The sequence below is a fragment of the Bombina bombina genome, chromosome 4, assembly GCF_027579735.1.
Source record: "Bombina bombina isolate aBomBom1 chromosome 4, aBomBom1.pri, whole genome shotgun sequence".
Taxonomy (NCBI): domain Eukaryota; kingdom Metazoa; phylum Chordata; class Amphibia; order Anura; family Bombinatoridae; genus Bombina; species Bombina bombina.
In genome coordinates, this window is record NC_069502.1 from 958,844,924 (window position 1) to 958,860,808 (window position 15,885).

At 36.7% G+C, this 15,885-nt stretch overlaps 1 protein-coding gene across 1 annotated transcript in view; it reads right to left on the reverse strand.

The window, feature by feature from the left end:
- The window catches only part of ACSS1 (acyl-CoA synthetase short chain family member 1), a 275,687-nt gene that overhangs the window by 92,119 nt on the left and 167,683 nt on the right, over positions 1-15,885 (reverse strand). The window contains exons 3-4 of the mRNA XM_053711973.1: positions 10,544-10,743; positions 3,993-4,168 (exon numbers count right to left, since the gene is read on the reverse strand). Of these exons, the coding sequence (XP_053567948.1) occupies positions 3,993-4,168; positions 10,544-10,743 (376 nt within the window). The remainder of the gene's footprint in view (positions 1-3,992; positions 4,169-10,543; positions 10,744-15,885) is intronic.

Sequence of the window (15,885 nt, forward strand, 5' to 3'; positions counted from 1 at the left end):
AAGGCATGGCTAAAAGTAAGAGCTACATTATAAAGCTATGGCTGATAGTAAGAGCTACATTACAAAGGCATGGTTGAAAGTAAGAGCTACATTACAAAGGTATGGCTGAAAGTAAAAGCTACATTACAAAGGCATGGCTAAAAGTAAGAGCTACATTATAAAGCTATGGCTGATAGTAAGAGCTACATTACAAAGGTATGGCTAAAAGTAAGAGCTACATTATAAAGCTATGGCTGATAGTAAGAGCTACATTACAAAGGTATGGCTGAACGTAAGCTACATTACAAAGCCATGGCATAAAGTAAGAACTACATTGTAAAACCATGGCTGAAAGTAAGAGCTACATTACAAAGGCATGACTGAAAGTAAAAGCTACATTACAAAGGCATGGCTAAAAGTAAGAACTACATTATAAAGCTATGGCTGATAGTAAGAGCTACATTACAAAGGTATGGCTGAATGTAAGAGCTACATTACAAAGTCATGGCGTAAAGTAAGAGCTACATTGTAAAACCATGGCTGAAAGTAAGAGCTACATTACAAAGGCAGGGTTGAACGTAAGAGCTACATTACAAAGCCATGGTTGAAAGTAAGAGCTAAATTATAAATGCCACGGCTGAAAGTAAAAGCTACATTATAAAGCCATGGCTGGCTGAAAGTAAGATCTATATTATGAAGGCATGGCTGAAAGTAAGAGCTACATTAAGAAGGCATGGCTGACAGTAAGATCTACATTACGAAGCCATGGCTGAAAGTAAGAGCTACATTACAAACCCATGGCTGGCTGAAAGTAAGAGCTACATTACAAAGGCGTGACTGAAAGTAAGATCTATATTACGAAGGCATGGCTGAAAGTAAGAGCTACACTATAAAGGCATGGCTGAAAGTAAGAGCTACATTAAAAAGTTATGGCTGAAAGTAAGATCTACATTATGAAGGCATAGCTGAAAGTAAGAGCTACATTATGAAGGCATGGCTGAAAGTAAGAGCTACATTAAAAAGGTATGGCTAAAAGTAAGAGCTACATTACAAAGCCATGGCTGGCTGAAAGTAAGAGCTACATTATAAAGGCGTGACTGAAAGTAAGATCTATATTACGAAGGCATGGCTGAAAGTAAGATCTACATTAAGAAGGCATGGCTGAAAGTAAGAGCTACACTATAAAGGCATGGCTGAAAGTAAGAGCTACATTAAGAAGTTATGGCTGAAAGTAAGATCTACATTATGAAGGCATAGCTGAAAGTAAGAGCTACATTATGAAGGCATGTCTGAAAGTAAGAGCTACATTAAAAAGGTATGGCTGAAAGTAAGAGCTACATTACAAAGATATAGCTGAAAGTAAGAGCTACATTACAAAGGCATGACTGAAAGTAAAAGCTACATTACAAAGGCATGGCTAAAAGTAAGAGCTACATTATAAAGCTATGGCTGATAGTAAGAGCTACATTACAAAGGTATGGCTGAACGTAAGAGCTACATTACAAAGTCATGGCATAAAGTAAGAGCTACATTGTAAAACCATGGCTGAAAGTAAGAGCTACATTACAAAGGCAGGGTTGAACGTAAGAGCTACATTACAAAGCCATGGTTGAAAGTAAGAGCTAAATTATAAATGACACGGTAATTATAATGCCATGGCTGGCTGAAAGTAAGATCTATATTATGAAGGCATGGCTGAAAGTAAGAGCTACATTAAGAAGGCATGGCTGACAGTAAGAGCTACATTACAAAGCCATGGCTACACGTAAGAGCTACATTAAAAAGCCATGATTGAAAGTAAGAGCTACATTACAAAGGCAGGGCTGAGCGTAAGAGCTACATTATAAAACCATGGCTGAAAGTAAGAGCTAAATTATAAATGCCACGGCTGAAAGTAAAAGCTACATTATAAAGCCATGGCTGGCTGAAAGTAAGATCTATATTATGAAGGCATGGCTGAAAGTAAGAGCTACATTAAGAAGGCATGGCTGACAGTAAGAGCTACATTACTAAGCCATGGCTGAAAGTAAGAGCTACATTACAAACCCATGGCTGGCTGAAAGTAAGAGCTTCATTAAGAAGGCATGGCTGAAAGTAAGAGCTACACTATAAAGGCATGGCTGAAAGTAAGAGCTACATTACGAAGGCATGACTGAAAGTAAGATCTATATTACGAAGGCATGGCTGAAAGTAAGATCTACTTTAAGAAGGCATGGCTGAAAGTAAGAGCTACATTAAGAAGTTATAGCTGAAAGTAAGATCTACATTATGAAGGCATAGCTGAAAGTAAGAGCTACATTATGAAGGCATGGCTGAAAGTAAGTGCTACATTATGAAAGCATGGCTGAAAGTAATAGCTACATTATAAAGCCATGGCTAAAAGTAAGAGCTACATTACAAAGCCATGGCTGAAAGTAAGAGCTACATTAAGAAAGTGTGGATGAAAGTAAGAGCTACATTAAAAAGGCATGGATGAAAATAAGAGCTACATTACAAAGCCATGACTGACTGAAAGGAAGAGCTACACATTATAAAGGCATGTCTGAAAGTAAGAGCTACATTAATAAGGCATTGCTGAAACTAAGAGCTACATAACAAAGGCATGGTTGGCTGAAAGTAAGAGCCACATTACGAAGGCATGGCTGAAAGTAAGATCTACATTACGGAGGCATAGCTGAAAGTAAGTGCTACATTATGAAGGCATGGTTGAAAGTAAGAGCTACATTACAAAGCCATGGCTGAAAGTAAGAGCTACATTACAAAGCCATGGCTGGCTGAAAGTAAGAGCTACATTACAAATGCATGGCTGAAAGTAAGAGCTACATTATGAAGGCATGGCTGAAAGTAAGAGTTTTATTATGAAGGCATGGTTAAAAGTAAGAGCTGTACTATGAGGACATGGCTTAAAGAAAGAGCTACACTAAGAAGGCATGGCTGAAACTAAGAGCTACATTACAAAGGCATTGTTGGCTGAAAGTAAGAGCTACATTACAAAGGCATAGCTGAAGGTAAGATCTACATTACGAAGGCATAGCTAAAAGTGCTACATTATGAAAGCATGGCTGAAAATAAGAGCTACATTACAAAGCCATGGTTGAAAGTAAGAGCTACATTACAAAGCCATGGTTGAAAGTAAGAGCTAAATTATAAAGACATGGTTGAAAGTAAGAGCTACATTACAAAGCCATTGTTGAAAGTAAGAGCTAAATTATAAAGGCATGGCTGAAAGTAAGAGCTACATTACAAAGCCATGGATGAAATTAAGAGCTACATTACATAGACATGGCTGAAAGTAAGAGCTACATTACAAACCCATAGCTGACTGAAAGTAAGAGCTTCATTAAGAAGGCATGGCTGTAAGTAAGAATGACAATAAGAAGGCATGGCTGAAAGTAAGATCTACATAACGAAGGCATGGCTGAAAGTAAGAGCTACATTAAGAAGGTGTGCTGAAAGTAAGAGTTACATTACAAAGCCATGGCTGAATGTAAGAGCTTCATTAAGAAGGTGTGCTGAAAGTAAGAGCTACATTACAAAGGCATGGATGAAAGTAAGAGCTACATTACAAACCCATGACTGGCTGAACGTAAGAGCTACATTACGAAGGCATGGCTGAAAGTAAGAGCTACATTAAGAAAGCATGGCTGAAACTAAGAGCTACATTACAAATCCATGGTAGGCTGAAAGTAAGACTTACATTACAAAGGCATGGCTGAAAGTAAGAACTACATTATAAAGACATGTCTGTGGTGCTTTAACCCCTTTTTAAAAGAGAAACAAGGACCTATATCTAAGATAAGTATGCTCTTTCACTTAAAACCCCAATTACTTTTAGACACAACTTTGTAATGTAGGTTCTCTTATGTCCTTTTAACAGGCAATGGACAAGATATATTCTGCAAACAACATGCTCCGTGGTTACTGTTTTTTGTAATTATTGCTCATTACCATATAAAGATAAGAAATAACTTGATTCCTATATGTCCTATTTATCACATATTTTTATAACGTACTTCCTCAAGCGGTATGTCGAGATTACCCATGTTGACTTTGTTGTTGGTTCTCTGAGACACAAAGACATGCTTGATTGTCGGGCACACTTTGACAGCATCATCTACTGTCTTCTTCAGCTCTGTCACACGTCCACCTCTCACTCCTTGATTACATGTGATGACTACTTTGCAATTAGCTAGGTCAAAGAGGGAAAATTGCAACATATTACTTTTTTAGTTCTTGCACTAGTACAGTTGATCTTTTAAAATACAAAGCAAAACTACATTTACAACTTTATTGGGAAGCAGGCAAATATACTTATTATATAAAGATCAAAGCAAGGAAAAGCAGACTTCATAGCAGATTCACAAAAGGGCAGTGTCAAAATTAAACTTAGTATTGTATTTTTAACGCTCTCTTTAAATGTAATATTCGAAATAAAAACATTTGAATTGCTATATTTGTATCTATTATGTATCAATTTACTAAATTCCCTACCGCATGAACGATTGAACTTCTGAATAGTATTTGTTAAACTGAATGTTATATCTGAAATTTTAAATGTGGATATTCGATCTAATTATAAACATTCTTAAAGGGACATAATACTCATATGCTAAATCACTTGAAACTGATGCAGTATAACTGTAAAAAGCTGACAGGAAAATATAACCTGAGCATATCTATGTAAAAAAGGAAGATATTTTACCTCACAATTTCCTCAGATCAGCAGAGTAAGTTCTGTGTAAAAAGTTATACTCAGCTGCTCCCAGCTGCAGGTAAACAAATTTAAAAAAATGAAGAAATGAACAGCAGCCAATCAGCATCAGCAGTGCTGAGGTCATGAACTCTTACTGTGATCTCATGAGATTTCACTTAACTCTCATGAGATTTCATAGTAAGCTTCCTTTACCTGATTGGTGAAATAATATGAGAGTGCACGATGCTAGTCCCTTCAGATGTCCCAGGACAAACACACTAAAATGCTGCTTAGAAATCCTTTACAATGGGAGGTGGCTACTGAGGAACTTTTGAGGTAAAATATCTTTCTTTTTTACATAGAGATGTTCAGGTGATATTTTCTAATCAGCTTTTTACAGCTATGCTGCATCACTTTCAAGTGTTTAAACATTTGGGTATTATGGCCCTTTAACATTCGATTGTTCAAAACAAATGTCCACAGCACTATTCATTCTACTAAACAAATTACACTTTCAGCACACTTGCCTATACCTTATTTACATTCTTGCTCATATGAGAATTTGAGATCAATAATATTTATGTGTTTCAGGTGTAGTACATAGCAAACACATGTATACCTGCAGGAGTGCTTGATAAACACTGCCATAGAATATAGGGGTATACTTTAGAGGTACTAATCTTCTTAAGTTCTACAGACTGTAAAAATAATACGTTTCTGAATGAAGAAAATAAAATATCTCTATGTTCTTAAGACTCTATAGTAACTCCTTCTTTGTAGTGTGTGTATCACATGCTTGCAATAAAAACATAATTATATTCAGAGTGACATTGAGTAATTCTTACTTTGTTCCTTTCCCATAACAACTCACACTTACAATTAATTTTAAAGGGACAACAAGCCTATATTTAAAAAATAAAACACATCTGAAATTAAACAATACATTGCAAGAAATATGCATACGTATATGCATATACTTTTCTTTTTTTCAATTAAACCAGTAATTAAGTAAGAACAATTTGCATTGTTCTGCAGTCCATGGGACATACCTTTAGGACAGAATCTTGAGTGCTTTTGTTATTTCTACTTTTCTGTAGCCAGTTAGGGACATATATAAATTAGCTGCTGCATATGTCAAGCAATCACTGTGCAGCATGTAGGAAGGTCAGAGTTCTGAATATCAAATCCCAGCAGCATACCTGGAGCTGATACTAGGTATCGGATGGTGACCATGTTTAGTTGAGTTTATATTTTGGGCAGCAGCTCCTATTATTGGTTCATGCTGGCCTGTGCACTCCCACCTAAACCACTGGCTTTTAGTCCCCACTGATGCAAACCTTGTTTTCGGCACCTGGTGCAGACCACTTCACCATTAGGACACCACTGCCATGGGCTGCACTCCAGCTTCTGAAGTAGTGTAAAAACTACAATTGTATCATTATTATTATTATTATTACTTTTATTATTATACATTATTTGTAAACTGTCAAAAAAACTGTAGGGCTGATTTAAATTACAGGAAAAGCAGTTTTCACTATGCATAAATAATTATTTTTGGTTAGATCGCAAGTGGCTCGCTAACTGTGGCGCATGAGTGATAAGGGGTTGATTTCGGTTGTTTGCGGAACATTGGATTTTACAGGTTGAAAGTAAATGTGTTAGCTTGTGATACAAAAAAAGTTGCACAAACAGAATCAAAATTATATTTAAAAGTACAGTTACACTCATAATAACACTGTCTAATAAAATTATTTAAAAACAATTGCATTAAAGTTTTAAGGACTTAAAGTTATGAGGTCTCAGGTGTTAGAAAAAAAGGCTGCAAAGGGCTTAAACATAGAGATACATACATATACATGTCTAAATATGTATATGTATGTATGTATATATATATATATATATATATATATATATATATATATATATATATATATATATATATATATATATATATATATATATATATTTATTTACATATGTATACATATATATAAGTGCATTGGGGCGCTGCAGAATATGTTGGCGCTTTATAAATAAAGTATAATAATAATAATTGGAGCCCTTTGCAGTCATGTAGCTGAAAACATGTAAAATCATATTTATGCAATATTTATAGTTAATAAATTGTTTAAAGGGACACTGAACCCAAATTTTTTCTTTAATGATTCAGATAGAGCATGCCATTTTAAGCAACTTTCTATTTTACTCCTATTATCAATTTTTCTTCATTCTTTTGCTATCTTTATTTGAAAAGCAAGAATGTAAGTTTAGAAGCCTGCCCATTTTTGTTTCATTACCTGGGTTATCCTTGCTGATTGGACAGCATCAATAAACTAGTGCTGTCCAGTGTCTGAACCAAAAATTGTCTGGCTCCTTAGCTTAGATGCCTTCTTTTTCAAATAAAGATAGCAAGAAAACAAAGAAAAATTGGAAATAGGAGTAAATTAGAAAGTTGCCTAAAATCGCATGCTCTATCTGAATCATGAAAGAAAATATGTGGGTTTAGTGTCCCTTTAACTATGTTTGTACTGTAAATATTTCCCATTCCAATGATCTTCACATAGGGGAATATGTTCTAAGTATTTTTAAATACATTCATATATATATATATATATATATATATATATATATATATATATATATATATATATACACATATACACACACACACACATACACACACGGTATAGTTATATATATATTACAAAAAAAATATATAATATACTGTATATGAATAAATAGAACATATTCTGCTATGTAAAATATTCATACTTCATGGCGGGTTAGCGCACTTTGTTAAACGCGATCGGGTTTGCGCGACTTGTTGGGTGCTAGGGAATACGTTAACGTGTTTGCAATGTTTAAAGTTCGGCTTTTTTAATGCGTTGGATTATCGCTTGTGTGAAAACTTTTTACTTTCAACTTGTAATATGCGCACTACTCGACGCAAGCAAAAAGCTTACTTCAAGTTCTAGAAGAGTTAACGCATGAGCGGGAGCCAAAATACCTCTACTTTTGTGGGGAAAAACTTTATGCTCTTTTAAAGGGACATGGAACCCAAAATTTTTGTTTCATTATTCAGATAGAGAATGCAGTTTTAAACAGCTTCCAATTTTCACATTTTCTTCATTGTTTTGGAGGTACGCTCAGGAGCATGCACGTGTCTGCAGCGCTATATGGCAGCACTCTTTCCTGCCATGTAGTGCTTCAAACATGTGCACATTGCCTACCTAGGTATCTCTGTTTTTTAAATTGTATGTGCTGTCTGAATCATGAAAGACATTTTTCGGGTTTCATGTATTAAAGTGAATGTAAACTTTTAAAAGCAGGGGCACTTTTATTAATGTAAGTTTACTTTTCACCGGTTTTCTTTAAATACTTACCTTTTCTTCTTGAAGCCGCTGCAGCGCTTCACCAGCTCCTCGCAAGCCTCTTCATATGTCAGCAATGACGATTCCGGCATCCTCCAATCACAGCTCCCCCCCTGGGGGAATCATTGCCTGAGGCAACTCCGTGATTGGAGGAAGCCGGTTTCTTCATTGTTAGGTAAGTTAACCAGGAAGAAGCAGGCGGGGTCATTGGCGACCCGACGTTTCAGAAGAAAAAAGTATTTTTAAAATCTGGTGCAATGTCAATTTTCATGAATGAAAGTGCCCCTGTTTTTAATAGTTTTTTAAACACCGGGCACTTTCACATAAAAATTTACATTCACTTTAAAGGGACAGTAAAGTCAAAACTAAACTTTCATGATTCAGATAGGGCATGCAATTATAAACAACTTTCCTATTTATTTTTATTGTCAAATTTACTTTGTTCCCTTGGTGGTATTTTTGAAAAGCTAAACCTAATAAGGCTCAAACTGATTTCTAAACAGTTGAAAACCGCCTCCTAGCTCAGAGCATTTTGAAAGTTTTTCACAGTTAGATTGTGCTAGTTCACATGTGTCATATAGATAACATTGTGCTCACTCCCGTGAAGTTATTTAGGAGTCTTCACTGCATGTCTGTCAAAGGCACTTAGATAAGGAGGCTGTCTGCAAAGGCTTAGATACAAGGTAATCACAGAGGTAAAAAGTATATTAATATAACTGTGTTGGTTATGCAAAACTGGGGAATGGGTAATAAAGGGATTATCTATCTTTTTAAATAAGATACATTTTGGTGTCGACTGTCCCTTTAAGTGTAATAATTCTGTATAAAGCATGCTGCCTGTAGAAAGTGCTAGGTACAAAACGTCTAAACCCTTAATGTTTTCAAAGGTTAGAGGAAGAAACCATCTGGGTTTAAAGCAGCGACTAATGGAAAAGTGATCAACATATTATTTAAACAAAAAAGGTACATAAATGCAGCTTGGTAAGGTTCAGCTGCAACACAGTCATCTATATTTTATACTACACTTGGGTATAAAACGCTAATTGGCCCATACAGTATATGCTCATAGATCATTTTGATCCTACGACTACTTAGTATTTTTTCATTCTCCATTTCTAAGAAAGTCTATCTTATAGCTTGATAAATATAGGCCTATGGGATACCAGACTCATCTACAGCCAAAGGTTATCATAAGGCACTGTCTAATTAGGTCATGAGTTATATGATAGCTTGATATGCCCCTATGACTTGAATTACACTGCAGTATGATGATACAACAAATATATGCACCAAGATAGAACAGTCAATACCTAGCGGTGAACTTCTGAAATGACAGCTGAATATAACAAAAATATTTAAAATGACATTGTAGAACTGGAAAAATTGCAAGGGAGGGTAACTAACAAATGGAAGATTTGAGAATGGAATTCTTTTCACAGGAAAATGAGGGGATATGATTACATTTTATACATATGTAAAGTGCACATATAAGAAATTATTATTATGCCTGTTTCTCAATAGGAATGTGCAAAAGACTTCCAATGAGACTTAAAGGGACAGTCTACTCCAGAAGTTTTATTGTTTAAAAAGAAAGATAATTCCTTTATTACTTATTAGTTTTTCATAAACAACACATTTATATTAATATACTTTTTCACAGACTTGCATTTTACCCGATCGGCACCCTCTCATAAGCACAATGTTATCTAGATGACACACATGAACTAATGCCCTCTAGCTGTAAAACTGTCAAATGCATTCAGATGAGAGCTGTAGGTGAATTCTATGTTCCTTAAAGGGATAGTCTAGTCAAAATGAAACTTTCATGATTCAGATAGCGCATGCAGTTTTAAACAACTTTCCAATTTACTTTTATCATCAAATTTGTTTTGTTCTCTTGGTATTCTTAGTTGAAAGCTAAACCTAGGTAGGCACATATGCTAATTTCTAAGCCCTCGAAGGCCGCCTCTTATTTTCACAGCTAGACATCACTAGTTCATATGTGCCATATAGATAACCTGCTCACTCCCATGGAGTTATTTATGAGTCAGCACTGATTGAATAAAATGCAAGTCTGTCAAAAAAACTGAACTAAAGGGGCAGTCTGCAGAGGCTTAGATACAAGGTAATCACAGAGTTAAAAAGTATATTAATATAAACTTATTGGTTATGCAAAACTGGAGAATGGGTAATAAAGGGATTATCTATTTTTTTAAAACAATAACAATTTTCAAGTATACTGTCCCTTTAAGAAGCACCAGTTGTACAACTGCTGCTTCTTAACAGGTTTGTTTGTCCGGAAAGACTGACAAGCCCTGCTCTCATGTCATTGGTCACGCAAAAGTGTGTGTGGGGGGGGGGGGTCCCAAGCAATTGCTCATACAATCTTAAATTCCGGCGAATGATGCTATGCTGAAGGATCCAAAGGTGTGTTCTCTCTGTGAGTTATATGTCACACATTCTTTACCCTTACCATCCTATTTTGTTACTAAGTACTTACCATCATTGATCCTGCCTGCCAATGATTCTGCGCTGAATCCAGCAAAAACAACAGTATGCACAGCACCAATTCTGGCACAAGCTAGCATAGACGCTACAGCCATTGGAGAAACAGGCATGTAAATGGCCACTCTGTCACCTTTCTGCACTCCGTACTTCTTCAGTGTGTTGGCAATTCGGCATGTTGTATCTAACAGCTCTCTGCAGAAAATAGTCAAAATGTATTTTTATATTACACATTCAGTACCTCAGAATCACATACTGTTTGCAAGAAATGTAATATGTTTTATACAACCAACATTTTAAGGGAAATTTAAGGGACATTTTCATCCCCTTTAATGTGTTCCCAATAATCTATTTTACCTTCTGGAGTGTATTTAATTGTGTGCAAATAGTAACTTTACCTTTATTTAAATAGCTACTTTTGTCTGTTGTATCCCCACATAGACTGAAAATATGGGTAGCAAACATTTTCTCTGTAGAATAGCTATGTAAATAGGAGGCAATAGCACTGATTAATCTCTCAGTGTGGGTTATGAAGGAGAGATGGATTTTGTATGTGAACTAATTACTTGTGTTTATTCACCCACCAGCCACAAATAACATTTCAAGACCTAACATAAATACTTGCAGGCTCGGCCCATTGTTATGGGCTTGTCCTAGTTGTTGGTGATTAGAAAAAAAACAGCGATTTTAAATGCAGAAATAAACATGAATGAACAATTTTGCATACATTTAATACTCTGCAGAAGGTATAACAAGTCTTTTGGAACACATTAAGGCGAAACAAATTTTATAGCAGTGTTTCTTTAAACTCCGCTTCAACAAAGGATACCAAGGAATCAAAAATATTTTGACAATAGAAGAAGATTTTTTTTAATTTGCACACTCTATTTCAATCATGAAAGTTTAATTCTAACATTTATATCAGGCCTGGATTGAGCATTGTGCATACTGGGCAAATGCCCAGTGGGCCGGTTACCTTAGCCCCGCCCTGGACAGGCACCTCTGCACATCAAGAAGGCCCTTTTTGAGTTATTACCGCTTTAAATAATTTTAACCCTATGTGCAGAAGAGTGCTTTATTTTCTGTGTTGTGGACACATCCCTTCCAGAAACACCACCCTACCCCTAGGGCACCCAGAAGTTTCTCTTGCTTCGGGGGAGAGGGGGGGTGGCAGCAAGGCAGTTAACCTCCTGGCAGAAGCATCCTGTGCGGAGACATATCAGTGGCTGGTGAATCCTTATAGCGGCTGCTTTGTAAATAATAGTATTAGGGCAGAGACCAGGCAGAAAGCCAGCAAACCACAGGAGATGCTAAAAATTATATTGGCGGCTACAGGAGCACCAGGGCAGGTATGAAGTGAAGTAGGCTGGAAAAGTAGCTTTGGGTACTCCACTCATTCACCCCCTCCCAGGCTTTGCATCAGTGACGGACTGAAATGCTGCCCCACCATTGCTCTGTTTAGTCCGGCAGCACTAAAACTTGGGGAAGCTGGGTATTTTACAGGCCTTTTGGGTATGTTTGCTGACAGTCACAGATGGTCCGGATTTATCATGTTGTAGCATAGTAAAACAGTGCCTTCTGATGCATTGGAATTATGGGCTAATTTGGAACACTATTTATATTTCTTTGTGTATATTTAAACTACATTTTTACATATATAGGTCTAGATTACAATTGCAAACGGTTTTACACTAGCGCAATCGCGATTTCGCTATTCATTTTCAATCCGCTGATATTACAAGTTCAGCAAAATCGTGATTACGCTAGCTCAATCGCCTCTTACGATTCAATCCTTTTCCGCAACTTAAGAGCTGTGGTAAACTGTTTTCCAAAATTAAAAAGTGTCAAAAACACATAAAAATACATTATAAGCACTAAATAAAAGTATTAACCCCTAAACCGCCATCCCCTTACATCGCAAAGTACCTAAATAATCTATTAACCCCTAAACCGCCATCCCCCCACATTGCAAAGTAACTAAATAAACTATTAACCCCTAAACCAACATTCCCCCACATCTCAGTAATTAAACTATTAACCCCTAAACCGCCATCCCCCCACAACACAAAGTATCTAAATAAACTATTATCCCCTAAACCACCATCCCCCCACATTGCAAAGTTATTAACTAATATCTAGCCCCCTAACCTAACATCCTCTAACTTAAACCAAATTAAAATACCCCTAAATAACTAAAAAAATACTAACTACCTTAAAATAAAATAAAAAATACCTGTAAAATTATATAAAAACCAAATCTTATCTTTAAAAATAAACTACCATTACACAAAAATAAAAACCTACCATTACAAAAAATAAAAAAACTAACATTACAGAAAATAAAAAATGAAACACACTAACCCCAAAGTTGGTACTCACTGATGATGATGGGCGGCGCTCCTTCTTCATCCCGGCGGCGCTCAATCTTTATCCATCTTCATTGCGGGTACATCTTCTTCCATCTTCATACCGGAGGAGGTCTATCTTCTAACTTCATACAGGTGTTGGCGGCGAGGTCTTTAAATTCAAATCAGCCAATAGAAAGAAAGAAAAAAGCTTTCATTCTATTGGCTGATTTGAATTTGAAGATTCAAATCAGCCACTAGAAATACAAGGGTAACCCTATATAAAAGGGGTACCTTGCATTCAGTATTCAGTGTGCGGCTGGAGAGCGCATGAAGAGGACCTCTGTGTTGAAGGTCTGAAGAGGACCACCTCGCCACTGACACCTAGATGAAGTTAGAAGATAGACCTCCACCAGTATGAAGATGGAAGAAGATGGACCCGCGATGAACATGGATGAAGATGGAGCGCCACCCATTATCATCGGTGAGTACAAACTTTGGGGTTAGTGTTAGGTTTTTTGTTATTTTTTTATAGATTAGGGGTTTTATTTTTTTGGGCAGCAAAAGAGCTGAATGCCCATCCAAATGCCCTTTTCAGGACAATTTTTTTAGTTGTAGTAGGGGTTATAATGTTAGGGGGTTATTGTTTTTTTAGGCAAAAGAGCTGATTGCTTTAGGGCAATGCCCTACAAAAGGCCCTTAAGGGGTATTAGAATAGGATTCATTTTATTTTTTTTGTAGTGTAATGGTAGTTTTTTTTTTATTTTTGTGTAATAGTAGTTTTTTTTTAAAGGTAAGATAATGTTATTATTTAATTTTACAGGTAAGTTTTTTTTAGTTAATTTAGGGGTATTTTAATTTGGGTTAAGTTAGTGGGTGTTAGGTTAGGGTTTTTTAGATATTAGTTTATAACTTTGCGATGTGAGGGGTGGCGGTTTAGGGGTTAATAGAATATTTAGATACTTTGCAATGTGGGGGGTGGCAGTTTAGGGGTTAATACTTTTATTTAGTCTTTGGGATGTGGGGAAAGGGTGGATTAGGGGTTATTAGGCTTGGGGCTTATGGTAGGATGTTTTTTTTTTCTCAATTGACTTCTATGGGGAATGCAAAAATGCGAGGTTGTTTACGTGAGTAGGGTGTTAGTTTCTTTTCCCACTTTTTTGTCTCCATTGTTTTCTATGGGGGAACACATGCACGAGAAAACTCCACTTAGGATTCTATGCTTTTTGGGTTACCGCTAGTTCAAAATACGTTTTTTTTCCACTTGTAATACCAGCGGAACCCGGGAAGCACAAAAAGCACTTGTAATCTAGCCCATAGAGTGTGATCCTAACATACATTGATTTTCAGGTATAACAATTCACCAGCCACTTTCCTTTGTTTACTAAGTTTATTATATTGGAATTTTTGGTTTATTTTCTTTGCTTGGATAACATTACCTGATACTGCAGGTGCATCCATGATGTTGAAGACAAACTAGATATATAGTAATCTAACCGTTTTCTGAAGAATTCCGCTCCGTGATACAGATATTAAAAATAAATTCTTCTGTTTTTTCTTTCCTCCTAGTTTGAGCACAATTTATATCTATCTAAAAACATGTTTTGAATATTCACTCTGTTTATAGACAAACATTATAATAAAAGAGGAAGGGACTTCTCCCATTTGTTTTTTGTCTTAGATTTCATGTGATCATGTGTTAATAGTTGTTACACTCATATTTGTATTAAATAGTACATAAATAACTGGAATATGAAATTATATAGATCAAATTTAGTTATTTAGTACTGACACTGTTATGTCTTGTGTATGTTTTAAGGCCTATGTTTGACCTAGGCCCGTGTAATTTATGCTTTTTAGGATGGTCCAAAGTTCCTGCATTCTTAATGTGTGTGTGGTGTGTGTCTGTGTGTGTGTGTATATATACACATACAAAGAGAGAAGCGCTCTACCAGGAACGAACAACAGCTCATTAGCTAGTTCTATGGTGATTTACCACCCGCAAGCAGCCTCTTTTAGACCAGTGTGCTTTTCACAGAGGAAAACTTTCCTGAAGTATATCAGTCTGATCCCTCCAAGAAAGGTCAGTCCAGCCTGGAAATACCAGGCAATTCTCCTCTGAACAAAGAACATGACAACCCCAGACAATCGTTTCGGCCTCCTATGGGCCCCGTCAGTGAGGTGCAGCCACATTCCTCTAAGCATACTGGGCAAGGAGTCCACGTCTGGTTTCCCCCATCACCCATAGGGGGATATGTGTTTTGTTTATGGATATGAGTCTGTGTATGTGGTGTGCGTGTACATGAGTTTATGTGTGTTGTGTGTGCATATGAGTGTGTGTCAGGGGCGTATTATGGCCTAGGCCAACAAGGCCGGTGCCTAGGGCAGCAGATTTGGGAGGGGCAGCACATCTGCCCTATCCTCTGTCTAAAAGCCTGCACACAGTACAGTGAGCGATAAAGTGCAGGCTTTTACAGAGAAGACAAGGCACATGCACTGATTAAGGTCACTCTTCACAGACAGTGCTCCTTTAAAAAAACCATTGCTTCATTTCGAGCCACTGGCATTTTTGCAGGGGAAGCATTCTTGGTGAGAAACTTGCCTAGGGATATGCTTACAAGGTGAGGCTGGAGGAGAAGACCTTGTACCGATATGCTGCCTCCCCTTGTAAGCTGTGGTGGATCAGGGAGCGCAGTGCTTATTGCAGGTCTTAGTAACTAAAAGACTGGATGCGTCTGTGCACTGCTTAGATCAGCTTGTGATGGCTAATCATAAACTCTCAGCGCTAATGTATGTTAGCTACTAACAGCTAGCTTTCTCTGCATTCAGGAACCCACAGAGTAAATAGTAAAAGGACACTTAAAAAGTGTCATTACTTGAATGATGGTAATTACTGTATGTTGTTGCATGTAAAGAGCAGTGATTGTTTCAAAGTGTATTCTTCTTTCCCTCCCTTCTTTCCCATTCTCCCTCCCTTCCTCAACTCACTCTC